Below are 26,955 nucleotides of genomic sequence, written 5' to 3' on the forward strand. Positions count from 1 at the left end.
CAAAGAATTAACTTCATTCTAGAATGAGTCAAATGTAACTTGGGAAAATTGGATAGAAACAATTGAGATACATTTAAACAAATAGGAAACAGGCAAAAATGAATTCGAGTGAATGAAATGCAGACTTTTGGCTCAGAGGAAGGATTGGTTATGCTAGAGAGAGCAGTAACAACTGTGTGGCCGAGGGTTGCTCAAAGGGAGCTGTGTGTGTTTGTGTGTGTTGTGTGTGTGTGTTGTGTGTGTATGCTTGAGATACAACTGACATATAACATTGTATTAGTTTCAGGTATACAACATAATGAGTCAATATTTGTATAAATTGTGAAATGATCACCACACTAAGTCTAGTTAAAATCCATCACCATATAGTTACAGATTTTGCGTGTGCGTGATGAGAACTTTTAAGATCTAGCGTCTGCCTTCGGCTCAGGTCATGATCCCAGGGTCCTGGGATCGAGCCCCGCATCGGGCTCCCTGCTCAGTGGGAAGCCTGCTTCTCCCTCTCCCACTCCCCTTGCTTGTGTTCCCTCTCTCACTGTGTCTCTCTCTGACAAATAAATAAATAAAATCTTAAAAAAAAAAAAATCTACCTTCACAGTTAACCATTGCTGTACATTAGATCCCCATGACTTTTATTTTATAACTGGATGTTTGTGTTCTGTGTGTGTGTGTGTGTGTGTGTGCTTTGTTAGGGAAAGGTAGTCCCTAGCAAACTGTGTCCCAGCATTGAGGGATCCAGGGGAATAAATATCGTAGCCTCCTCCCACACTCCCATCTTCTGTCTTCTATTGGCCAAATCCAGTGAGAAGCCAGAGGACCAGGGTCATGTAGCATATGGGTCAGCCCTCCAATGACTGAGAGCCAAGTAAAGAAGAGTAGAAGATAAATCCAGACTTGTCTTCCAAAACACTATTGAATGCATTTTTGCCTGCCTTGTATTTATCTAAATATGTTTGAAGCTAAGTTGAAATATTTGTCTCTCTGAAAATCTTTAAGTATAAACAAAATTATTTTAGTCTACGAAAATAGTATTTCTGACTTAATACCTGTACTTTAATGGCTAAAAAAAAAAGTACCATTTTTCAATACATTACTCTTATAAATTGCATTCTGTGTTAAGTTTTAATTAAGTGAAATCTCATGTGCAATGATATTAAGGACTCCTCATAGCAGGGACATTAGTTTTTGGAATAACCAAATTACTTACAGAAACAGAGATAGCATTTTAAATCCTGACATTCCTCGAGTTTGTTTCTGTTTACTTATCCAGATAAAAGTATATTGGCTTGTGATTGGTTTTATGTTTCTGAAGAAAAATAATTATATTATCAAGAAATTGGGAGTTCCAATGTATCATAGATGCACAGAATATTAGGACTTGGAGTACTTAGCTTGGTGAATAAAAGGGAAAAAAAAAAATCTTCCTCTCTGCTGTATCCACCCAACACTTCTTACACCAAATATGTGGGGTTTTTTTCTCTACACTGACCAGTTCTCCTACACCTGTTGGGTCCTAAAATTGAGTTCAATTCTGACACTATATACCTAGAGTTAGCTTCAGATACCACAAATTAAGGGCTTAGTCCACAGGACTGCCAGTCCCCTACCCCCACCCCCCACCAACCCCCCTCCCACACACTTCAGATGCCAGGCCTCCTGTACTTCTGATTGGCTATAAATCAGGGGTTCCCACAACCTCCTTCTTGGGTTTGAGATCTTGCTAGTACAGCTCACAAAACTCAGGAAAGTGCTTTACTTACTATTATACATTTATTATAAAGGATACAACTCAGGAACAGCCAAATGGAAGAGATGCATAAGACATGGTCTGTAGAAAGAGGCTCACATGGGGCTTTCATGCCCTATCCAGGATCTGTACCCTCCCAACACCTTAGTGTGTTCACCAATCCAGAACCTTCAGTTAGGGCTTTTTATGGAGGCTTCACTGTAAAGGCGTGACTAATTAAATCAATGATCATTAGTTAACCTAACTAACCCAACCTCTAGTCCCTGGTCAGGAGGTGGGGATGGAGGTTCCCACCCTCTATTTATTATAAGGTTGGTTCCCTTGGCAACCAGCCCCCATTCTAAAGCTATCCAAGAGCCTAAAGCCACCAGATAGCTCCTTAGCATTCAAAAGGAGATTCCAAGGGTTTGGGGATCTGTGAATCTCCGTGGTGGAAAGGAAGGAGGCATTTTAGACTGCATTTGTTAAGTCATTTAAGAACTCACCAATACTGAGTGCTTAGTGTGTGCGGGCTTTGCTGTGGATGGTAGAGCTATATGGTGAGGACCAAGACAGACACTGCCTCAGGTATGTGACCAGAGCTTGGCATCTGCCCCTCCTGCTGTCTGCCATGCCAAGAAGTACAGCTGCCTCTCTTCACAGGTACGCACTCCATACTTGCAAACCAGCACAGTGACACACAGCTATTCCAGAGGATGGACTGTAACTCTCAGGTATATGGTGATGGAAAAATGTTGAGAGCCACAATTATTCTTACCACCGGCTCCTTTGCAGTGGATTTACCTGCACCACCCACCCCAACTCAGAATTTGCTACTCGAAAATGTGTGTATCCAGTGCTGGAAAGTTCCCAGACATGTTCTCTTTTATTGTTGCCTTTTCCTTCATCTCTCCTGGAACTCTGGTTGGAACTTCTCATTTGATCTTTGGCATCTCTTAACTTTGTTTTCATAATTTTTATTTTTTTCTCCATGTTGTGGATTTATTAATTCTCTTTTCAATCATGTAGTCTTCAACTTAATTCTGTTACTGACTTTATTAATACTGTATTTTTCTGATATTTTTCCAAATCCATCCAGTTTTCTTTTGTTTGTTTAATCTTCTATTCTTGGCAACATAGATTCAGTCCCTTCTTTAGTGAATTTGGACATTTTAAATATACTTATTTTAAGATCCACTTCAGATCAGTATCTTGTGGCTAGGCTCCCACTACCGAGTCTGCTAACTTTCTTTCTTATTAGGGGGGTTCTTTATGTATTTTGTAATATTTTTCTCTGCTCATCTTGAGTAGATACAACTTTCACATTCTGTCATTGTTATATTAACTCTTTTCCACCAAATGTTATACAAACATATATATCTATATCTATCTATCTATTTATATATATGTTCTCTATCCTATCTTTTTTTGAAGTGTAGTTAGCACACTTTGCACAATTATATTTGCAGAGGTTTTCCTTCAGTCTAGATGCTTTTCCTTTCTTCTTCCTTGCATTGTGGTTGTGTCTATAAAATCTGAAATAGCATGGACTTATGGTCTGTCTTCTCAGGTATAGGACTTTTACCATTTAAACCCAAACACAACTGAGGGGAAAATATGGTCTTTGTCTTTATTTCATTCTTGACCTTTCCGTCCTTTATTTTTCTGCTTTTACTTTTTTTTAAATTTTCCCTCCTTAAAAAAAAATACTATTTGCCCTTATTAAATATTTTTGAGCAAAATTTTATAGGTCATAATTTATTAACTACTCATAGAAAATTGGGAATATTAATGTAGTGCCTTGTTTTTTTAGGTTTGAGTTGTATGCATATTTATTCAGTTTTTTAAGTAAAGTTTTGTAAGGAGATTACATAATCAACCAATGAATATCACATTCCAGTTTGGCACAGATTTTCTCTATGGTCTAAATATTTCTAATACATGTCAGCAACTAAGATATAAAAATAAATCTCTGGTTCTGGTACATGGAGTACTTTAGAAGCATACTGCTATCAAGAACCTTAAATACTTTTTATAAATAAATCTATAAGAGATATTCCTTATGCCTATTAAAAATTATTTTCATTTCTTAAGTCAGTCACCTGAGGAACACTTTCTTAGGCAACTTAAATTGAGGTAATTTGATGTATCAGAAGAAGAATGGCCCATAAGCAGAGACCAGTGTGTATAACAGGATGGCCCTGATTGAGTTACTTAACTCCTAGGTGCCTCTGCTGTCCCATCTGTTAAGTAAGGGTCTCAATAACTCATAATTATGTGATTTCTTTCCCCAATCTATGCTACATCCAAGGCCGCAAGTTTCAGTCTGTCTGTAACATGTTATTCAAATTATTGATTATGTGTCATTCTTTTTTTTTTTTTTTAAAGATTTTATTTATTTATTTGAGAGAGAGAGAATGAGAGACAGAGAGCATGAGAGGGAGGAGGGTCAGAGGGAGAAGCAGACTCCCCGCCGAGCAGGGAGCCTGATGCGGGACTCGATCCCGAGACCCCAGGATCATGACCTGAGCCGAAGGCAGTCGCTTAACCAACTGAGCCACCCAGGCGCCCTGATTATGTGTCATTCTTAAACGATAAGTGGATAATGCTTTCAAGGGCAGGGAATGTTCTCACCATTTTGGAGTCCTCTAACCCTAACACTACCTAGTGTTTACATTTGTTGAATTTGGAATGTGTACCAGTTTTTAGTATCCATTAACAATTTACTTGTCTATGGCTTTATAAAAGACAATTTTATATGTTATCTTTAATTAATGAATAAAATCTATGTGGTTTTCTTTTATAATGGGTTCCCTAAGATAGGTGGAATTTTTTTTGCTAAAATGTCATCAAATTTCAGTGTTAATTCAGTGCTTTAAAGGTGTAGAAATTACATATTCCAGTTAGTCCTGATCATTTGGGTCCATATCCTTCTTTTGAGGTTTATATAAAAATTAATAACTCTTTTCCAAGAGAAATGCACATACACATATACATGGACACAGCATTTTACATGAATTTAAGGAGTCCTATATGTAAATATAAATATGAGTGCAAATATAAATAAAAACACAAACATGTACAACATACATTACACATATACACGCATGCATATGTATATACACACATACATACACATATGTAGGGAAAATATTGTTCTATTAGTGTGCTAATTTAGGATCATTGAAAAATCTGAGATTTATACTTTGCTACTAATTTTTTTAACTAAAGAATTTTATAGTTACTCATTTTTTTTTTTTTTTTCAAAAAACAGTAACATCTAGTGGATTTTTCTCAGGGGACTGAAACTGGTTACCCTAAAGCAGCTCATAAACAAGTTTCTTTTGGACCACACAATGACTTTTAAAAAATTGAGCCAACTCTAAATTTGGGCCATTTCACATTAAAATAAAGGTTTCTCCTTTTCTTAAAAAATAAAATAAAATAAACAAAAGGGGCACCTGGGTGGCTCAGTTGGTCAAGTGTCCAACTCGATTTCAGCTTTGGTCATGAACTGAGGGTCAGGGGATCGAGCCCTGCCTTGGGGGGGGGGTCCATACTCAGCGGGGAGTCTGCTTGCGATTCTCTCTCTCTCTCTCAAATAAATAAATAAATCTAAAAAAACAGAAGACCTGTAAACACTGGATCCACCTTCCCTTAGTAGAGCCAAGTAGTGGCTCCCTTACTACGATGGAACTTGGCTATCTATTTTGCCATAGTCCCCATAAGTGTCTATTGCCTTCACGACTCTGATGGCTAAGGACACCTGCCATTTTCATGTGCTCGAACTGCTGTTGACTTACACAAATTATAGAAATGGTCTTCTGTTTTCATATTTTGCTATCAAGAGAAGATATATGAAAGTCAGAAAGGGCACATGTTGCAAGAAATACGGGAGAGAGCATATGTATTTCTTTCTGAAAGCAAAAAATATGTACTCAGTCTGCCTTACATATTTATGTTAAGTGTCTGGCCTCTGCTTTACATGATTAAATGGTGATATTGGGTCTCAGCATGAGGAATGCTTGTACTTTTCCTGAACCATTTGGTGGTCTTGTTGCTGTTGCTGTTCGTGTTAGTTTTGCTTTTACTTTCTGGATAATTCAAACTTTCTAGCAAAGCATAGCAGAACTTTACAGCATAAATTGGAGACGGGAAACATGTATTGCTATTGGATTTTTCCTACCCTTATTTCTTTTTTTATTAAATATTCTCATTAACCTATTTTTATACTTTATACTCCATATGCATTTATCTTTACATAATATCTCAGATCATTTTGCACAATTCAGTATAATGAAGTACAAATAAAACATGTTAACATAACTTAAATTTAACTGTATTAACTGCTTTCCATTTCTCTTCAGCAGTCCTGCATGCACAGGTGGGCTTGTTGATACTTGGCCATCACTGGAGGACAATCCAGTGGCCAGCTGGCTCTTTGATAGTCTTTTCTCTGACAGTTCACTTTCTTCCCAGAGGAAACCTCCACCATCCAGTGGAGGTGAAGCAGATCTGCCAGTATTCTGGAGTTGAGCTTGGACCTGCCAGCATTCTGGAGTTGAGCTTGGGCCTGAGAAGGGAGAACAGCTTGCTCTATTAAATTTGCAGATTTCACCCTCATTTTCCTTTTATAAACGATAGTCTAGTAGTATTTAGCACTTACTCTCTTTGACTTTATCTGGCTTCTTTATCTGGTTTATTTTCTGTCTCCTCCCGGAGTCCCTTTTCTCCTGTGACACAGAATCTAATAGAATATCTAGCACATAGTAGGTCCTTAATGAACATTTATTGTGTCCTTAATGAATATTATAGTACTCATCTTAATGAAAATCACTTAATGCAAGGGGTGGTACTGTTTGTGTCAACCTTTTGCATCTTTTATGTTTTTCTGTTGACCAGGTGCGCTACTGGAATAATGGAGAAGAAGAATCATCAAGCAAAGTGAAAGTGGCGGGAAATGAGACTTCAGCCAGACTCCGGGGCTTGAAGAGTAATCTGGCGTATTACACAGCTGTCCGGGCTTACAACAGCGCCGGTGCTGGGCCCTTTAGCACCACAGTGAATGCAACCACAAAGAAAACTCGTACGTAGATTCGATTTTTTGAATGGCAAGGAAGTAGTTTCTGGTAGCCTTCTTTATCATTTAGAATGGACAACCCAACTCAGTACGCCCACTGAATGTTACAAATCCAATCCCAAACCCTTGTAAACTCAGAGTCACACATATCTTTGTCTTCGTGATATCCCTGAATCTTTAGATAGAAACTCCATGTGAAAATCAATGTGTACAAAACCTTAGTGTGGGGTGTTGAGTCAAGTCTATCCATTTTTCTTTTAATTCCCCAAAGCTTGAGGATTTCTGGTACATGTGAATAAGTTAAATTTCACACCAGAGAGTCAAGAGTCATTTTCTTCTTTTTTTTCTTTCCTACCTTATTTAAAAGATGCCAATGTGCATTAAAAGATTACCATCAGGGGTGCCTGGGTGGCTCAGTTGTTAGGCGTCTGCCTTTGGCTCAGGTCATGATCCCAGGGTCCTGGGATCGAGTCCCGCATCGGGCTCCCTGCTCCTTGGGAGCCTGCTTCTCCCTCTGCCTCTCTCTCTCTCTCTCTGTCTGTCATGAATAAATAAATAAAATCTTTAAAAAATAAATAAATAAAAGATTACCATCAGAAGATGTTGGTCCCCATGAATATACTAACATTTTTAAAAATCTGACCAGAGATGTCAGTTGCCTTGAAAGCTAAGTCTTTGTTAGCTATGTATTCACAGGTAAATTCACAAACAGCAGTTATGAGATGTATATAACTTGGCTTTGAGTTACGTTACAGGAAAATCAGTGATTTGCAGTTCCATAGTCTCCTGCATATATTTCAATTAAACTGATAGCACAGGTATATTTTTAATCATTGTATTGTGTTAGTAACTTCTTGCAATGTAACCATTTGAATTGTCCTTGTCATTATCATCATTATAGCTAATAGCAATTGAGAACATTCTATGTCCCAAGTGCTTTACATGCATTCCCATAATTAAACTTCCTAACTACCACAGGAGGTAGCTATCCGTATATTTAACATTGTACAGGTAAGGAAAATGGGCATGAAGGATGAAGTACTTTTAACACCATAGTGCATTACTTTTATTTACAGAAAATTATTTTTCTTCTTGTTTTCAAAGTTTATTAACTCAGTAAAAACATTTGCTTAACTGGCTTCAAAATGATTTCTATAATGCATTTCTATATCCGTATATAATTCCCAAATTTTTGTAAGAAATTTATCTAACATCTGTTAGATAAAATTGCTAAGAGTACCAATAATATAAAATTGAATATCACTGGCTAGCTTTGTGGATAAGTTAAAACATACATAAAACATAATTCTACTACTTTAGATTTTAGTTAGCCAGTGTTAATTTGATCAGTGAAGTTCACGTTCGTCTTTGTATTATCTGTATAAAGGAGAACTTGATTACCAATTTACTAGTATAATGAGATCGCAGAGGAGAAGTTTAGCAACAAACCATTATAAATCTTCAGTAGCATACATTTACAAGCAACCAACTCATGTAATAATTCAGTATTGTCCTTCACTAGATATTAGGGGAAGCCTGGCCCAACCTCTTACTCCTAGTACATGGTGGGGTTTAGACTAAGGAGTATGTGGGCTTGGAAATACTTAAACTGAAAATATTCTGTGTTTAGAACTTCTCACTAAATATGTTTGGTATTCTCAATAACAATTCTGAATTAGTAAGATTTAAATATACATCACTATATATGCAAAGCACAGCATCAATCAAAAATTCTGATTGCGAGAATATATGCAAACAAGTTTATCTGGCTCTTTCCTCTGACTTAATAATTGATATGATTACTTGCTAGAAAATTATGATTGTAAAAGACTGTGTGACATCACGGAATCAGTGAAGAACTTAGCAAATTGGTAAGACGAGGAAAAGACAAATAATAGGAATACTATGATAATGTACAATGAATGAAATAAAATTTTAAAAAGAAATTTTTATGATTTAGGTGTAGCATATAAACACCCAATCTAAAGTAGAAATTTGCAACAGTAATGATGGCGATTATGATTTTAATGGCTGACACTAACTGAGCAATTTGCAGTTACTGTTCTAAGTATATTTTTCATGTACTGATTCTCAGTTCTCACAACACCATGACTTGGAAGCTGCTGGTAGCCTCACTGTAGAGATGAGGATGCTGAGGCATATGGAGGTTATTTAACTTCCCTGAGATTACAGACTAAGTAGCAGGATAGGCATCCAAATCCACACATAGTCTTAATAGTACCGTCCTCTCTTTCAGCCATATAATCAGAATATCCATGTCTCATTCAACACCCAACATTTATTGGGATTTTTGCTCCAGGCTTAGGACATGGGTAAGATGATCAAAGATAGACAGCACTGCTTTGCTCACAGAGCTGTCGTCTGATGGGAATTCCAACAATTGAATAAAATCCCTCTGAAAGTGATACATTCCTATTTCTGCAATTCATTCAGAGTCTGCATGTTGATCTGTAGGTGTTATTAGGGAAAAATTTCCTGTGTTGGGTGGGAAATTCATAGAGATCATAGAAATCCTTAATTATTCTAAGATTAGAATAAAAAGCATGTGTTAAATTTTCAATTTTATGTTAATAATTTTTCCTTATAGATACCAAAATGCAAGTAAAACAGAATCCTTTAAAGCTGTTATTACTACTGTTACTGGCAACTCTTACTAGTCATCCTAACCTTTGACATGGATTTAGCTTCAAATCCTATTTAAGAATTTTGGTAAGGTTTTTGTGATTATCTCTATAAAGAGAATTATCATCATGCTTCAGACATAAAGAACTAAAATAACACCTTTATTATTTGTTTGCTATCTGTTTTCCCCTATGGATTGTAAACTTTATGGGGAAAGAATCCTTCTGTGTCTTGTTCATCCAGCCCTAGTGCCCAGCAAGGTGCTACGAACCACTTGTTAAATACTGAGTGGGTAGCTAAATGGATGAATGAAATCTAAAGCAGGCCAGCCTGAAGGACTATTAATCAAATATACTTCCTCTTGACTGAACATTGTGAATTCAAAACACTTACTATAGTCTTTTACCATCTTTCTTCAAATGTGCGAGTTTCATGGACTCGTCATAATCAGGGAATTTAGTATGCAAGCCTTTATATCAGTACAGATCTTGGGTGATTATTTTTGATTAATGTAAAATAATACAAGGATTCTCAAGTTAAATACTGTAGCTTCCATTAAACACTTAATTTTTGATATCCAAATACTTGTGTTTTTTAGAAGCATTTCTGAGTTAAACTCTAATTAGCCTCTTTTAAGTAATCTAAAATGAGTCTCTGTTACTTGCAACCCAAGGAGAGCTAACTCTTAAGAACATCTTGTATCTAAAGGCACTGATGAGGAAAAATTGCAGATGGCATGTAAATGATGAGATTTGTTGGCTTCTAAAAGGAAACATATTGAGAATTTTATGTTCAGAGATTGCAAGAAAGAATTTGTAGGGCAAATATTCTGCTTTGTATAACTAAAAAGTCAAGTGATGATTCTGGCTTTCAGTAAGGGTGGATTTAGCACTCAACCAACATCCTCAAGATTCATCTAATAAGACCTCAAACTGAATATTTCTAAAACTAAGTTCTTGACTACTCCATCCACCCCATTTAAAACCTGTCGCTTCTACAGCTCCCCATCTCAGTAAATCAAATCCCAATATTTCAGTTGCTCAGGCCAAAAATCTTGGAATCACCCTCAACTCTTCTCTTTCTCTCATGCCCAACAACTGATTCAGAATCTGACTTCTGCAAGAATCTACCACATCTTATTGCTATCACTGCTGTCATCCTGATGCAAGCTGGAACATCCCTCACGTGGATCGGGGCAGTGACCCCTTCCTGTTCAGCTTCTTCCCACCCTTGTCTCCAATAGGCCACAGTGATGCTCAGGATGTCTCATTTCATCTCATGTCAGATAAATACTAAATCCTTATAATGCTCAACAAGGCTTTATATCCATCCTCCAAATCCTCCTCTAACTTATTTCCTGCTATTTTCCTCTTCGCTCATTCCATTTTCACTTCAGGGCCTCTGCATTTGCTGTTCCCTCTGTTCAGAAAGCTCCTCCAGGCATCCAGTGGCTTTCTCTCTCATCTCTTTGAGATCTTTGCTCAAATATCAGCTCAGTGCCGCCAGACCGCCATGTTTAAAAGTGCATCCCTCATCTCCTGACACTCTATCTCCTTCCCTGCTTTGTTCTTGGGTAGAGTACTGACAGCTACCACACATTTTATAATTTGTCCTCATTTATTTGATTGTTGTCTCTCCAGCCTGCTTTGACTAGAAGAAAAGTCCTTTAGGGCAGAGATTTTACCCGCTTTGATCATAACTCTGTCCTCAGGGCTCTGTCTCCAATGTTGAAGTAATCATAGTTGGTGCCCAATAACAGATGTTGAACAAACAAGACTCTCCATCTCTTGGCTCTGTTCCAGGGTGGAATAATTCTTACCATGTTCCCTTTTCAGGGTAGAAGTATTGCTATTTGCACCTTAAGGCTTGTTTCCGTCAACTAAACACCCTGGGAAAAGTGGACTACTCTTTTCTGATAACTCCACTCAGAGCTATGGCTCTTCTTGTCTCATCCCAGAGCCAGTTGTTATGAGCAGTTGATAGAAAACCTTCCCTGGACTGGTCTGAATCACATGTCCAGACCTTACCCCGGAGCAAGGGGTATAATAAATACAATGAACAATAAATACAATTTCTTTTTTCTTCGGTGACAATTATACATGTATGTCCACTTGAGAAAACAGAATAATATTAAATGGTACAATGTTTTACACTTTAGTTTTTGTTTTTGCAAGTGGAATGTTTATCCATGTAAGTTGAGCTAAAATCAGTTGCCTAAATTTAAGGAAACCAATCAAGTGTGTCCTAAGGAATTGTAAAGGTAATGTGAGTAAAACAAACACTAAAGGAATAGGAGTCAGAATATATCAGAAGTTTTTGATAAAATGAGTATTCCTCCTTCAAATACATAATTTGGAAGTTCTGGAGTTTTTGTATGTATAATTTAATTATATAATTATCTACTCTAAGTTATGACTTGGGAAATGTATGAATGCAAAGTTTCCCAAATTTTATAGGTGACCTGTCTTCTCCATTCTTGCCATTCCTTTGGGCCTCCTCTAATATGTACCTAACTATCTTAAAAATTACCTTCCAGGGGCACCTGGGTGGCTCAGTTGGTTAAGCGTCTGCCTTTGGCTCAGGTCACGGTCCCAGGGTCCTGGGATCAAGCCCCACATCAGGCTCCCTGCTCGGCCAGGCGCCTGCTTCTCCTGCTCTCTCTACCTGCCGCTCTGCCTCCTTGTGCTCTCTCTCTGTCAAATAAATAAATAAAATCTTTTTAAAAATTAGCTTATAATTTTTGCTTTCATCAACTTAAAATTAAAATGGAAACTAACCAAGCATGGAAACTGGTATCATTGCCATAAATGGATGCTAACAAAATAATAAATAGTATAAAATCAGTAATAATAAATACAATGAACAAATAAGCCACTCTCCATTTTTTAATACTAGCAACATGCTCTTGCCTGTTCAAACCTCTAAACCTGCTTCCTTTTTGTTTATGATGTTAGTATCGAAGAGATACTAAAAACCTAGTATCGAAGAGATATTAAAAACCTAGTATCCCCAAATCCAGCTTTCTCTTCAAGCTAACAGGAGAAATAAAGGTAATTTCTCTCTAGGTGACTTAATGTTATTTGTCAGGTCCTCTATGTATCACATCCCAGATATGTATGTGAACTATTCATATCTGTATATGATATACCACCAATCTCAAAGACAGCTATAGAACACTGTTCACTAATGCATGTTCCTCAGATTTGGGAGTGGTTTTTTGTTGTTTGGTTTTTGTTTGTTTGTTTTGTTTGTGGACTTCAACAAAATGATTTCTGATGTTTTAAGTTCTGAAACAAGATAATAACGTAATATTGAACTTGAACAGAATTCAGTCGGGGAGTTTCAGCTAATATAAGATCAAGTCATTCCTCTGGCCAAATGTGTAAATCTTATGAACTTTACTTTGTAGGAGCTTTGGCACTTTTTTGGAAATCTTCCACTTGCCTACAAATTCTCTAGAAAGCTTTAAATGTTTTGCTTAGAGTTTACAAATTGTATTATTTTTATTACCCAAAGAAGAAAAGATTTTGGTCAAGGAAATTTCTAGTCATTTAAAACAAAGAAAGATCTTCCTCCCTGACATTCCAGGTTGGACCCCCAAGAAAAGTCTTTTCTGAGTTTCAGATGAGTTAAGAAAATATTTTTGTTGTATAGATGCACATTGAGTCAGTTTCCTATTATAAGTCATTTGTTCATTTGTAATAACTCTAATGGTTCTGAAACAAATATGTCTCATTATTTGGGAGAAAGTATCTTTTGGTACCTGATTCCTACACAGTGTCACAAGTTTCAACAGTTTGATCACAAATGCTGATATTCAACTCAACTGAACTCCAACTACAAAGTACAGTTTCTGGCTACTGGTGAGAATAACCACTTACCACTAAATCACCTCATTATCATCAAGGAATCAAGAAAAAAATTAAGAAATCTGTTGAGTCTTGCATAAGTAATCACAGCAAACATATGTCCTTAAAATTCCATATTTTGAAAGTAAATGCCAGTTTCACCATCACCACTATGGAAATATCACTATGGGAAATTCTAGACAGTAATATTCTTTTTTTTTTTTTTTTTTTAAAGATTTTATTTCTTTATTTGACAGAGAGACACAGCGAGAGAGGGAACACAAGCAGGGGGAGTGGGAGAGGGAGAAGCAGGCTTCCCGTCGAGCAGGGAGCCCGATGTGGGGCTCGATCCCAGGATCCTGGGATCATGACCTGAGCCAAAGGCAGACGCTTAACGACTGAGCCACCCAGGCGCCCCTAGACAGTAATATTCTTAATTTTAACAGCCTCTACTTTTTATTATATAAAAGAAAACATTGTCATTGTTGAAAATTTGCAAAAAAAGAAAATTGTAGAGAAGAAATCACCCATAATCCTGTCTCAGAAATACCATCCTTAATGTCGGGCTTTCTTTTCAGACTTGAGTTCTATAGAATAATTGTCTTATACAGTGGAAGTATGCTGTATATTTAGTTCCCTATACAGCATAGAAATTTCCATTATCACTAGTAGTTTTTCATAAACATGTTAGTGTATGTATAATATTCCATTGTAATTATATACCACAAATTAACCATTTTCCTGTTGATAGATATGCCTTATATTCCTAGCTTCATCCAGTCAACAACCTTTTGTTTATCACTTGCTTATAGGCAAGAGGCTGAGGACTAAGTAAAATCTATAAAGCTGACATTGAAGAGTGTATTAATCAAATACACAGAGGATATCATAATGGATGCTTAAAGAACAATAATAATAAAAGCCTTCAACATAATACTATTTTTGTTACAACATTTGAAATTATGTAAATAATTTTGCAGCCTGCCAAGTCGTGTTGCACTGTATAGTGATATGCTACCTTTCTACTAAAATTAAATTAGTTTTTGTCATTTTTTTCTACGTTAGAATACTATCAACAGTAGAAATTGAGCTGGAAGAAATCTGTACGATGTGGAAGTTGCGACATAATTTACCAAAAATTTACAAATATAGACCATGTATCAAGTTCTAATAAAGTGTGGAACTCAATCAGCCTATGCTGGGTTGGGCTTCCACCTAGGATAGAATCTGGAAAGTGAAATTCCACATAGGATAGAATCTGGAACGTGAAACAGATAAGCTGTATTAACATATAGTATTCCATGTCTTCCTCAAAGCTATTTAGAATACCGGCTAGTAGCTGTTCCAGTCAGATTAGGCTAATCCAGGCCACAGTATCCAACCTCCAAACCTTAGTAGCTTAAAACTACAAGTGTTTCTTTCTCACTCATCCTACATGTCCACCACAAGTAAAATTCAGATCTGATCCATGCCGTTCACTCCAGGACCCAGACTGAAGGAGCAGCCGCTCACTGGGCTGTGCTGATCTCATGGCAGAGGGAAAAGAGAAGGGCTGAACAGATTCTCCTCTGGCTTTGGAAGCTGTCACTGGGGAGTGACCCATTGCACTTTTGCTTACATTCCATTGGTTGAAAGGAGTCATGTGACAAAGCCTGACGTCTGTGAGATGCCAGCGAGAAGCAGAAGTTACAGGCATGGGAACCACATGTCCCATGGCCAAGCTGAATGTCAGTAAGAGAGAAGTATAATCTTCCACAAGGAGTAAAGGGCAGAGGACTTGCAAAGATCTTGAACAGCAATACAATCTACCTCAAAATACTTTAAACAGTAACACAATCGACCCTACCAGCCAATAATAAGGATCATTAACGAGTCGTTTCCAGAGGATCTAAGAACATAGCTCAGGTAGCTGAGAGAACTCTAAAGATCCCTGAACTGCACCTTCATCTGCTCCCAATGTCTGCACCCTTCCTCCTTCTCATCCTTCCCTCAGCATCCACCACCTCAAGACTTTAGAGAAATAACAAATTTAAACAGTTACATTGTACAGATCTATTCCATCAAGATGTATTACTTATCCTGATATGTCAATAAAATGTCCTTAAAATATATAAAAACTACCCCAAACTAGTACTTATTTTAAAAGAGAAATGACAAGTCAGATACCTTCAATGGCCCGGCAGGTATCAATGGGCAGGGATGGATGGCTGGGGCGTCTTTTCTTAGGTCCAGCCTATTCTCTCTATCCCTCAGAGTAGGCCCATTCTTTCCCATCCAGTATTGCATGAGCAATCAGCAGTCAGAAACCCAGAACTTAAGTGAAAGCTCCTGAGTTTTAAATGTTGGCAATTACGCAAAATTAAAGTACAGTGGGTTAGCCAAAAAAATCACACACAAAAAAGGTTGCAAGCTGACTGATGGGCTTTCAGGTCACAACTTCTGATCTGAAGTTTTCCAGTTCTAGAGCAGTTTCACTCTCCTGTAGGTTTTAATCTAACAATTGCTCTCCAAGGTCTTCTGGTTTTACAGTTGAGACACTGTGGCTTCGGTTAGGTTAAGACAAAGACATGTGCCTTGTAAATGACCACAGTGCTTCCAGGCCTTCATCTGAAGTATACGAAGTAGATCTTTTCTGTGCTGTTACAAGACAACTCCTGGTGCACAAAAATAGGCAGCCTTTTTATAGATTGTGGAAGCAAAGGGTTCCCGTTTGAGGTTTGACCCTAGGAAGATAGAAGAGAAGGGCATTGAAGGCTCAATACAAGGTAACTGAATGTTGGTGAGGATGGAAACCACAAATGGGAATGAAGATGCTAAAGGGAAGATTGGATCATGCAATGAGCAAACTCAACCTGTTCCTAACTTGCCCACTATTTTGCCATCTCCTGTCACTCGCTATTTGCATGAGTTTAGCCACAGACTCAAACACCTGCTTTATTATTTTCCTAATATATTTAATTTGTTTAATAGTTCGATATATTTCTTTTAAAAGGCAACTATATGTTTTCTAGAAACAAAATCACTAATACTCTTTATTGTAAGATAGTAGCCATAAGATTTTTTTTATAAAATGAAAACAAAACAATTATTTGAATAGAAAAAGTTTAAAAGTTAAACAGTACAATGAAACGCAAAGAGAAATAACCCTAATTGATTTTCAAAAAAAAAAAAAATGCATACCTGAAAATAAGTTCTGCAATGAACTAATCAGGGATTTTTTGAGTGTTATTAGTAGAGTGCTATTCTTTTCCTGATCACTTGGTTTAAGATGAATTATTTGCATTAAATATTCCCTTAGGTCTGAGTTAGTTTGAATTGTGACTGTGTGTTTTAGGATGCTTAGCAGACATCTGTGTGCAGCTGGAAACATCGGAGTTGTTTATGTTTGCATAATAGCCTTTGTTCTGTATCATTATTTAGAACCTAGTTTTAATGATCTGTGTGTTGGGTGTCAAGTAGCTTACCACAGATGTATCAATATTGGCTTCATCCAGAAGAATTATATCTGTGAATCAAGAATTGGGTGTGACAGGTTTCTTTTAACCTAACGTGAAAATATGTACGTATTTCCAATTTAAAATGTCATCCACCTAAAATCATCTCTAGTGGTAGAAATATTGATCCTTGGGAACCACTGATAAGGCCAATGGTTAGAAGTCAGAGAACATGTCTATCTCTTTGCTGAATGTACTCGGAAGGATCCCTAACTCATAAGAAATAGTTATTGAATATGTAGTCAAAGGGAATTCCAGGTAGAGACGTTATTCCCCAAGGTCTGTGTCATCAGCTAGAATTAGCTTTGCTTCTTATTGCCGGCACCCATATGATGTCAGTCATCATGACTTGTTGAGTTTACACAAATTTCGTATCTGTTTCATCCCTCCAACTCTGCTGCAATCATCATTATGTGAACAGACCTTTATTCTCTCTTCCATGAAGTGCTACCAGATTCTTCCAACAGAATGCCCACCAAGATTCTCCTCCTTTTCCCTCTGCTCCCACAAAGATCTATGGAACCACAAAACTGATAGTATCACTTCCCTACCTTCACTTATTTATTGCCTTCCTAATTGCCTACAAAAAAATTCCTTTTCTAGTTCCTTTGGTCTCCTGGACCCTTCTGCATCTGGCTCCTACTTGCTTCTTCAACTGCATCTGCACTTTTCCTTCTCCTCCCCACTACCTTGCAACCAGCAGAACTTCTGAGCTCCCTGCTGTACCTTGCTGTTTCCTGCCTTTGCGCCTTGGCATATGTTTATCCCTGTGCTGGACACCTTTCCCTCACTTGCCTCTACATATAAAAGTCATAAGTTGCCTTTCAAAATCTATCCCAGATGTTGTCACCTCCTTATTCATTTTTCTTCCTTAACCCTTAACACATAGATGTTTCTTGAATAAGTCATTTAATCAATATACCAGTTTTTTCACTGTTTTTGTATTCTGTTCTTTCTTTGTGTTATGTTCCTTATCATCTTAGCCTCAGTACAATTGAACATATTCAATCTCAAGTCTCAAAGCTGATGGTCAATGAGTGTTCACTGTCCCAGTTTTATCTTTGTAAAATGTATAGTATTTGTTGGGATATCTTGGAGAACTTTCAACATGTAGCTAGACAGTTCATTTTGAATTTTGATATATTGCACTTGAGAAGTGTGGCCAGCCAAATCTTGTCCTGCTGCCACCATGGTGAAATATTTCACTAATACTTACTCTGAATCTTTACCCCATTCAGAATGTTCATTGCATGAATCATTCGTTAGGAACACAAAGGAAGTGGGTCAAACTTATTTCTTGATAATACTGTAAAAGTGTTTCCTGGATCCTTGAGTTTGTGCTTTTTACATTAAAACATCAGTCCTATGCAAAATCTAATTTTATATCTACCTTTGACAAGGCATTGGGCTAGTGAATAAAATCAACCATATCAACTTCTTTGTGTCAGAGACCTTACTGGACATTGTCTCTGCTTACAAGATTCTTACAGGTTAATGGGAAAGCTGGATATTAATAAAAATAAAATCACAAGGAAATGTAAAATGTACCTTTGATGAGGATTATGAAGAAAGGTCCTAGTATCTGAAAAGAGCCCCCACTTTAGTCTGAGAAATCAGGAAAAGCATTCCTGTGATAGTGGAAGTAGAGTATATTTTGTGACATTCTTGATTAGTATTCATTTTCACATCATTTACAAATCTGTGATCAGTCATTCAGGAGTTAAATAAGGCCTCAGCTACTCAGCACAGTATAATATGGGCGGCATAGACTTTGGAATTAATCAGAGCTGGCTTGAGTCCACATAATACCTCTTAGCAGTTGTGTCGCTTAGCAAGTTCTTGCTTTTAATTTTTAATTGTGGTAAAAATACACATAACATGAATTTTCCATCTTGCCCGTTTTTAAATGTACAGTTCAGTAGCATTAAGATTGGTTGTTGTGTAACTGATTCTAGAAGTCTTTCATCTTATAAAACTAAAACTGTGTACCCATTAAGCAATAATCCCCATTCCCAGCCCTCAACCCCTGACAAGCACCATTCCCCTTACTGTCTTTACAAATTTGACAGAAATTACTCTAGGTACCTCATATAAATGGAATCATACAGAATTTGTCTTTTCTTGACCAGCTTATTCCACTTTGCATAATAGGTTCATCCATGTGGTAGCATGTGTCAGCAAATTTCCTTCCTATCTAAGGCTGAATAATACTTCATCTTACGTATATACCACATTTTGATTATCCATTCATCTGTTGACAGACAATTAGGGTGCTTCCACGTTTTGGCTACTGTGAATAATGCTGTTGTGAACATGAGTGTACAATTTTTTTAAGTCTCTCATTCCAGATTACCCATGTACAGAAATGGACATTATTATAATGCAATGAGAATTAACTAAATTATATTATATAAAAGCACATTTTACCATGTCCATATGATAAATGTTTAATAAGCATTTACTTACTAACAAATAGGATTTTGAACATGGAAGGAAAGTTTATTTGGCGTAGAATTTTCCAGATGATGTTATTCTTATCAGGGGTGGTAAGAGATAATTCGAGGGTGGTTCACAAATACTTTTTTTTTTTTAATTTAATAATGCTTCATTATTAGATGGTACCGTAAGAACATAACTAGCATATCAAGCCCATGCTAGTGTGAGTATTAGTGTTTGGGATGAAGCTAAGGTAATTGTTTATTATTATTTTTTTTAATCGAGTCTTCTTTTTAAAGATAGTAAAAATTATGAAAGTGGTACATGATGACCTGAGGCTCAGAAAACACTGATATGATTCAGAATAAGAGTAATCAGGGGCACCTGGGTGGCTCAGTCATTAAGCGTCTGCCTTCGGCTCAGGTCATGATCCCAGGGTCCTGGGATCGAGCCCCGCATCGGGCTCCCTGCTCCACGGGAAGCCCGCTTCTCCCTCTCCCACTCCCCCTGTTTGTGTTCCCTCTCTTGCTGTGTCTCTCTCTGTCAAACAAATAAATAAAATCTTTATTAAAAAAAAAAAGAATAAGTAATCAGACCCGGAACAAACCTTAATGTTTTCTTCCTTTCCCTTTTCCTGTTTTATCTGTTTATTCAAAAAGTATTCAATCGAGGCTGCATTCATTCACCTCATCTATTTTTGGGCTGATACAAGATAAGCCTCGGTGTCATACTTGCAGTCATCTCTTCTACAAGACTAGTGTTGGAAGAGATGATTCAGCCAACATTACTCAAGTTGGATATTAATAAAATCCAACCTCCCAAGCATGCACCTTTCAGTAAAACAGACCTTACTGCCTTTGCTCCCGGAGCCGCTTCCAGCGGAACCTGGCCCGTTACACTCACTGTCAGGACGCAGGAAATCACAGACTTCGGGAAAATGTTCTAAGGCTGGTGCATTCATATCATTTGGCCTGAGTCACCAGAACATGGTCATCAGTCTTTCAACCCTAAGGCTACTGCCGTTATATACATTTTTGTTATCAAAGCAGTACAGCTTGAACTCTCTAAGTCGTTGCTAATGCCAGATCACACCATGTCAAAGGCAGCATGGAATAGTGTGAAAGAGTAGACACGAAGCGAAAGAATCCGCAGCAAAGACAGTCTTGTTTGGTGTCATTAGTCACATAAAAGTATCTGAGAGCTCTTCCCATCTGTAAGTTCAGCCGTCTTTCCCTCGTGGCATGAGTCAATGATGTTTAGAAGTTTCCCTGCCTAGCCAGTATTTTATATCATTTTCCCATTACAAATTCAGTTAACCAGATCACAGTCTGTGGCTAAATCCACAAGTACAGCATATTTCAGCACTGCTTTGGGCAATTGTGATGCTGTGGCCAAATGGATGATAATGGGTTTGTTTTGTGCTTGGCAGGAGACTGAATTTTAATGTCCTGATTGTGCTGCCACTGAACCCCCTTTCCCCAGCATGAGTATGCTGCCTGGTGTTCGTGAGAGGGAACTAGGCTATGAATCCAAGTCTTTAAACCTCAGAGAATTTCATTCATTATCGAATGGAATTCTCATTAATGTTTTAGGGTCTCGCCTTATTTTTCTCAAGAACTGATTTTAAAACTTGGAAAACGAAGAGTGAAATATAGACTCTCTGCTGCAGTTTTTCATGTGAATAGCTGTTACTTCATGAGAATAAATAGAAGTAGCCCTTATCTTTGATTGCCTCCCGTTTGCCTATCTCATCACACAATGCTGGCTTAAAAATCATCCACACTACATTTTGCGCGTCTTTAATCTGCTCTGCTGGCAATTTCCCTCGGCCTCTGTGTGGATGTGTGAAAGTGGGTCACACCGCCTGCCTTTCTTGGTGCATCAACAAGCGTCCCTCTAGTGGTGGATAAAGGAATTTCCTTATCTCCACTATCAACGTGTTCCCAGAAAAGGACCCACAGCCACGAGTGAGAAATGTCCTCAAAGATGTGATGAATATGATTAAATGAATTCTCACAATTTCACTGAAGAACCTTTTGAAAAGGAAATTTAGCTACCCTTATTTTTTTTTTTTCTGATTCCGCCTATATGCTGCATATTACCAAAGAGATTTTGCTGTATTTTTATAAGCCTTCTATACCCGTCCTTTATCTGTTCTATGTAAAATATCATTCATGTTCAAATCTGGTTCATTTTCTCATTTTGCATTTCAAGCTCCCAGTCAGCCACCAGGAAATGTTGTTTGGAATGCTACAGACACTAAAGTGTTACTTAATTGGGAACAAGTTAAAGCAATGGAGAACGAATCAGAAGTAACGGGATACAAAGTAAGATATTTGCAATGCTTTCTTTTCCTTTTCCTGGCAAGGGAAGCTCAGTTTGAATGATTTTTCTAACTCTGAGAATACGGTTGCCGCAATCTGATTTTAACATAGATATCAAACTTTTAATAAAAAGGGTATTTTCCCCCAAATGTCTGATTTCTTAAAGGTAAATTTAAGGGAAATAATTCTGGTCTTGCAGGGATTTGGGACAAAATGTTTGTAAATTGTTCATGATGTTAATTACTTTGTTAATTCTGATGCCCCTCCCCCCCAGTACTACTTAAAAAACAATGGAAATCGTTAGCTCTAGTCTGTTGGTCTGGCTTTTGAGATCAGTACAGTAGGGTCTTGCCCCCTCTCTCCAACCTTCCAAATGCCCAAGCCAGCTGAACTCTTCCATAGAAGTTCACTCCTCTTCCCCTCCTTGATTTTGAGGACTTGATGATTCTAGTGTGTGCTGACCCCCAGCCTAAGACCTATGAAAAGAGCTATGAATTAAACTTATATTCTAGTGAATATAACAAGACAAACAATATGTAAGTGAGGTAACTTCAGAGTAATCAGTTCTATGAAACAAAGTAAGAGTAGGCAATGTAAGAAATAAGTGTATCTGTTCATGCATTTTAGGTGTTTTATAGGACTAGCAGTCAAAATAACGTACAGGTGCTGAACACAAATAAGACATCAGCAGAACTTTTGTTGCCCATTAAAGAGGACTACATTATTGAAGTTAAGGCCACCACGGATGGAGGGGATGGAGCCAGTAGCGAACAGATCAGGATTCCAAGGATAACCAGTAAGTTGGTCAAAGTCAACATTCACTTTATTGATAACATCAGCATTATGAACCCCCGAGAGTGAGTCAGTCAATGTCCTTCTGTCCATTTCTCCTCCATGATGTCCTCCATCCGAATGGTAGGAAGGTTTTGGAATATGAGAGATGACGGTAACAGAAATTTCTCATGAGTGATACAAAATATGAAGAAAGATAATAATAACAAATAGAAAAGACATCAAAAAATATTTAGCAGAACTTTATTAATCTGAATTTTTTTCCTCCTTATGAGCTATGCCCAAATTTGCCTTTGGATTGCCTCTAAAGAACAGAATTTCTTTTTTTTTTTTAATATTTTTTTTAAGATTTTATTTATTTATCAGAGAGAGAGAGAGACAGAGGCAGGCAGAGGGAGAAGCAGGCTCCTTGCTGAGCAAGGAGCCCGATGTGGGACTCGATCCCAGGACCCTGGGATCATGACCTGAGCCGAAGGCAGAGGCTTAACCGACTGAGCCACCCGGGCGCCCCAAGAACAGAATTTCTTAAGCATTTCTCAAGGGCAGTGTTAAACCCACAGACTAGTTTTAAGATCTTTGTTTGCCTCCTAGAAATTATACATGAATCTTATCAGTTCTTTAAAAAGCGGGAAATGTAACATTGTTAAGGTCATAAACCGCTTGGCCAAACCAAAACACTTCTAAAAAAAAATTCTTCGATTCCGATTTCGAAGGAGGTTCACGCTAACTTTTCCTTTCAAAATCCAAATTAAACCTATTTTACAATAGAAATTACACTTTTAGAATTAAGGGAAACAGACTCGCATTCATATTTTATCAGTGACAGTGGTAGAAGAAATTTCATTTATTCTTTCAAATCTCAAATCTGGAGTTTGGGGACCTCAGTTTAAGTAGAGTAGAAGCCGTCTTGTCTTCTATTCTGTAGTTCTCAGTGACATAAATAACCTTGTTCCCTGTTTCCTTTCACGGGGTTTGACCTAGTCTGTAATCTTGGGCATAAAATTAAAAGCTCTCTCTTTAATCTTAGAAAACAAAATGACCGACATCATTAGGAAGTAACAAGAAAGAGGGATATGGAAACTTGGAAGAATTTTATCTTTACGTGAAATCATAAAGACTGCCATACTTAAACTAAAACAAACAAATAACTAAACTATACCAAGAAAATGGGAAGGGTTTATCTTAGAACTGAGTTCCACAGCATAAAAATCTATAAAAACCATTTCAGACTATAGATCTTTTAAAAACTGTATGCACTTCAACAGAGCAAAACTAGAAATTTAAGCTTGTTATGATTATTATTACATAGGTTTTAAAGTAATTAAGATAGGCTCTCTTACTCCTAGAATAGTGCAAGATGTAGAGTTCACATTCTAATATGGCCGGAGTAGTAGATTCTATGCTTTTGCAGGAACAGACATGATTTTTGCATTTTAGGGCTGCTGAGTCAAGAGTAGCCTTTTCATCTGACATGTGCCGTCTGCTGAGCTTGCAAGGACTAGAGCAGACAAGGCCATCTCTAGGAAAATGGAGCTTTTATTGATTGCCTTAAAAAAAAAAAAAGATGATGTTTTATATTATGCCTAATAATTTATCTAGAAATGCATAAAGTAGAAACAAACACACATTTTTCCAAACTCTTATCCAATGAAGCTTTCTTTAATTAAACCATTGAATTATCTCAAAATTGTCTGTAATAGAGTATGTTTTCAAAATGATTAAGTTGTTTTTGCAATTTCAATTAAAGTTAAATAATATTAGATGAACAAAGCCTAGATTCATTTTTTAAAAAACTTAAGTACATCAGCGTTTTTAGAGATATTCTTGGCAAGTAATATATGCTACATTGATAAATAAAATGAGAGCTAATAGGGCGCCTGGGTGGCTCAGTTGGTTAAGCGACTGCCTTTGGCTCAGGTCATGATCCTGGAGTCCCTGGATCGAGTCCCGCATCGGGCTCCCTGCTCAGCAGGGAGTCTTCTTCTCCCTCTGACCCTCCTCCCTCTCATGCTCTCTATCTCATTCTCTCTCTCAAATAAATAAATAAAATCTTTAAAAAAAAAATGAGAGCTAATAATAACTTGTGATTTTAGGTTAGGTTCATGGTATGATTTGATTTTGATAGGAGAGGCATTGTTTTTGCCCTGATAATTTATATTGGTAAAAATCTTTATTAATGAGTTATTTATCATCTTTGACAGATATGGATGCAAGAGGTTCTACTTCAGCCATCTCAAATGTCCACGCTGTGTCAAGTTATATACCTGTAGTATTGTTCTTTGTTGTAAATGCCTTGTGGTGATATTAACTTTTTTTTATTATTTACTAGAAAGTTAATTGGTTACAAAAAAAGTGCTTTCATGAAATGCGGTGGTTATGCATGTTTTTTTTTCAACTCTGTATTTTTAACTTTCTATAGGTAAAATATGAATATAATAAAAAAACAGTAAATCCTTTTAGGGGAATCTGAAATGCCTTAATATTTACTTGATAAACCAAAGGAATTTACATATTACCTACATTAGACTTTTGATAAAGATCTTCGTAAGCTATGATTTTAAGCACTGCCTATGGATAGACTCACATGCTCTCATGTGTACACACACACACACACATGTGCACACATGTTTGTTTTTTTAATGTAGAGGAACTCATTTAATCCAAACGTCATTTTCCCATGGTAACAGCATTGCTCAGAAGACTTAATCGGTATTATTTTGATATGCTCATTTGAAATACTCAAGGGTGAAAATACATTTTTTAAATTACCCTGTTTGGAAGAGGGTGCATGTGATTCAAAAGAATGTTGGAAAATGCTACACCAGAGGTGGGAACCCAGTCCTGTTTTGTTTAGGCATGACAAAGTTGCAAGATTCTTTACAAATCACCCTGCTCTCTCCAGTTCTCAATTTTTCATCTATAGACTGTGGAGATAATACCCAGCATACCTGCCCCTGCCCCGTGCATCGTTTGTTAAGAGATAAAGAAGGGAATGTGAAAGTGTTTTGTTACCCTTAACATGCTGAATCTTTGCAAAATATTAATAAGAATTTATTTAACCATATAAAAGTCATATGGACCAGCCACTTTTTTAAAGCTTGCATTCTATTATGGGTAATGCTTTCTTTTTTTCAATGATATTATGAAATTGAAATGATCCCATTTTATTCTTTCTCAAATATTAAAAAAAATTTAAAAGTAATTGTTTCCTTCACACCTGCGAACAAGCTTTCAGGTTTTATTAAAACACGGTGGAGAAAATAAGGAATGATCTGACTCTCAACTCAAATATTAAACAAAATTCACACAATTCTTCATTTCCAATTTCTGATTCCATTAAGGGACCCTCTCTTTTTTGGATGGTGGAGATGGTTTTTTAATGAAATCCAACCGTCTATCAGAGTGAGTCTGGCAGGCTTTTTAGTTCCTGAGTTAAATTTGTAATAGACCCATGGCAATGCTGCTGACTTTGATATGTATGACTCAGTCTTTCAATATGTGGTTTTCAAAAGATTGTTGAAGACATGACTTCATAGCAATATGTAAAGTATATATGAAAATCGACAGATTGAGTGTTAGACATTGTGAAATCAATTTTTTACCTCTTTCCTACCAATTTCACATTTTGCAAGAACTTGTTCTTCTTTACAAAGATATCAGAATTTGAAACCAACAGTTCAGATATCAAAAAAGTATAGAAATTAGCAAAATTCTGATACCATCATGAAATATTACTTTATATTGAAAGATTACATTTGAGATAAAGTCATTATACACAAAGGAGAAAAATATTTATAATTTTCTCTGCAAGGTCTGTATATACTGTATATATCTAGAAAAAATCTGGATGACTAGTAGATTTCATATGACCATTGTTATTTCCAGTCAAAAAGTGGGGAAACACTTTCTCCAATACCTGTATTTTATGCTACATGTAATGGAATTGTACCTTTTTATTATTTAGTAATTCTGATAATATGTTCCTATACTTTCCATTTTCAAGATGATTACTCTATTGTTTCCTGGCATTTGTAGCAATATATCTCCATGAGATATGTACTTTGTTTCATATTGAAAAGTATAAAATTTATCTTTAAATTCTGTGTGTGTATCCTATGGTTATCTGTATGTATTATTTTCTATTATTCGAATAAAATTTATAACAATCAAATATCCATGCATGATTCATTGTGGTATGGTCAAAAAGAATATTTTAAGAGGGGAAATGGGACGGCCCCATAATAGTTATGCTGATGCTATCATTTCTTATATTTTTCAGCCAAATTTTAATCTTTCCATCTTTTAAGGGGTTTTTTAAAGTTATTTTTATACCCTACTGACTTAGTAAAAACAGCAGTTTAAAACAGTGTCCTTTATATTAAAAATATTTCAGGTATGGGGAGAGAGGGAGGGGAAGTAGAAAATTCACTTTACCTAATTATGGTATCTAGTTTCTAATGACTTGACTTGGTTGATGGTGTCTACCCACATTTTTGACAAGTATTTTCTTAAGATTAATATCAACTTACCAAGTCCCCTAGAGTTTCTCACTGGTATCAGTGTTTGAGGCTTCCTAAACCACCCTTGTAGTGTAGTGTATTCTAAATATTTA

General features: G+C 36.7%; 1 protein-coding gene across 1 annotated transcript in view; it reads left to right on the forward strand.

Moving 5' to 3' along the window:
• CNTN3 (contactin 3) overlaps window positions 1-24,645 on the forward strand; it is a 213,598-nt gene extending 188,953 nt beyond the window's left edge. The window contains exons 17-20 of the mRNA XM_034997209.1: window positions 6,629-6,812; window positions 21,442-21,554; window positions 22,179-22,347; window positions 24,545-24,645. Coding sequence (XP_034853100.1) covers window positions 6,629-6,812; window positions 21,442-21,554; window positions 22,179-22,347; window positions 24,545-24,645 — 567 coding nt within the window. The remainder of the gene's footprint in view (window positions 1-6,628; window positions 6,813-21,441; window positions 21,555-22,178; window positions 22,348-24,544) is intronic.
• Window positions 24,646-26,955: the final 2,310 nt, after the last annotated feature.

Source organism: Mirounga leonina, unplaced genomic scaffold, assembly GCF_011800145.1.
Source record: "Mirounga leonina isolate KUSES-001 unplaced genomic scaffold, KU_Mleo_1.0 Mir_94, whole genome shotgun sequence".
Lineage (NCBI taxonomy): Eukaryota > Metazoa > Chordata > Mammalia > Carnivora > Phocidae > Mirounga > Mirounga leonina.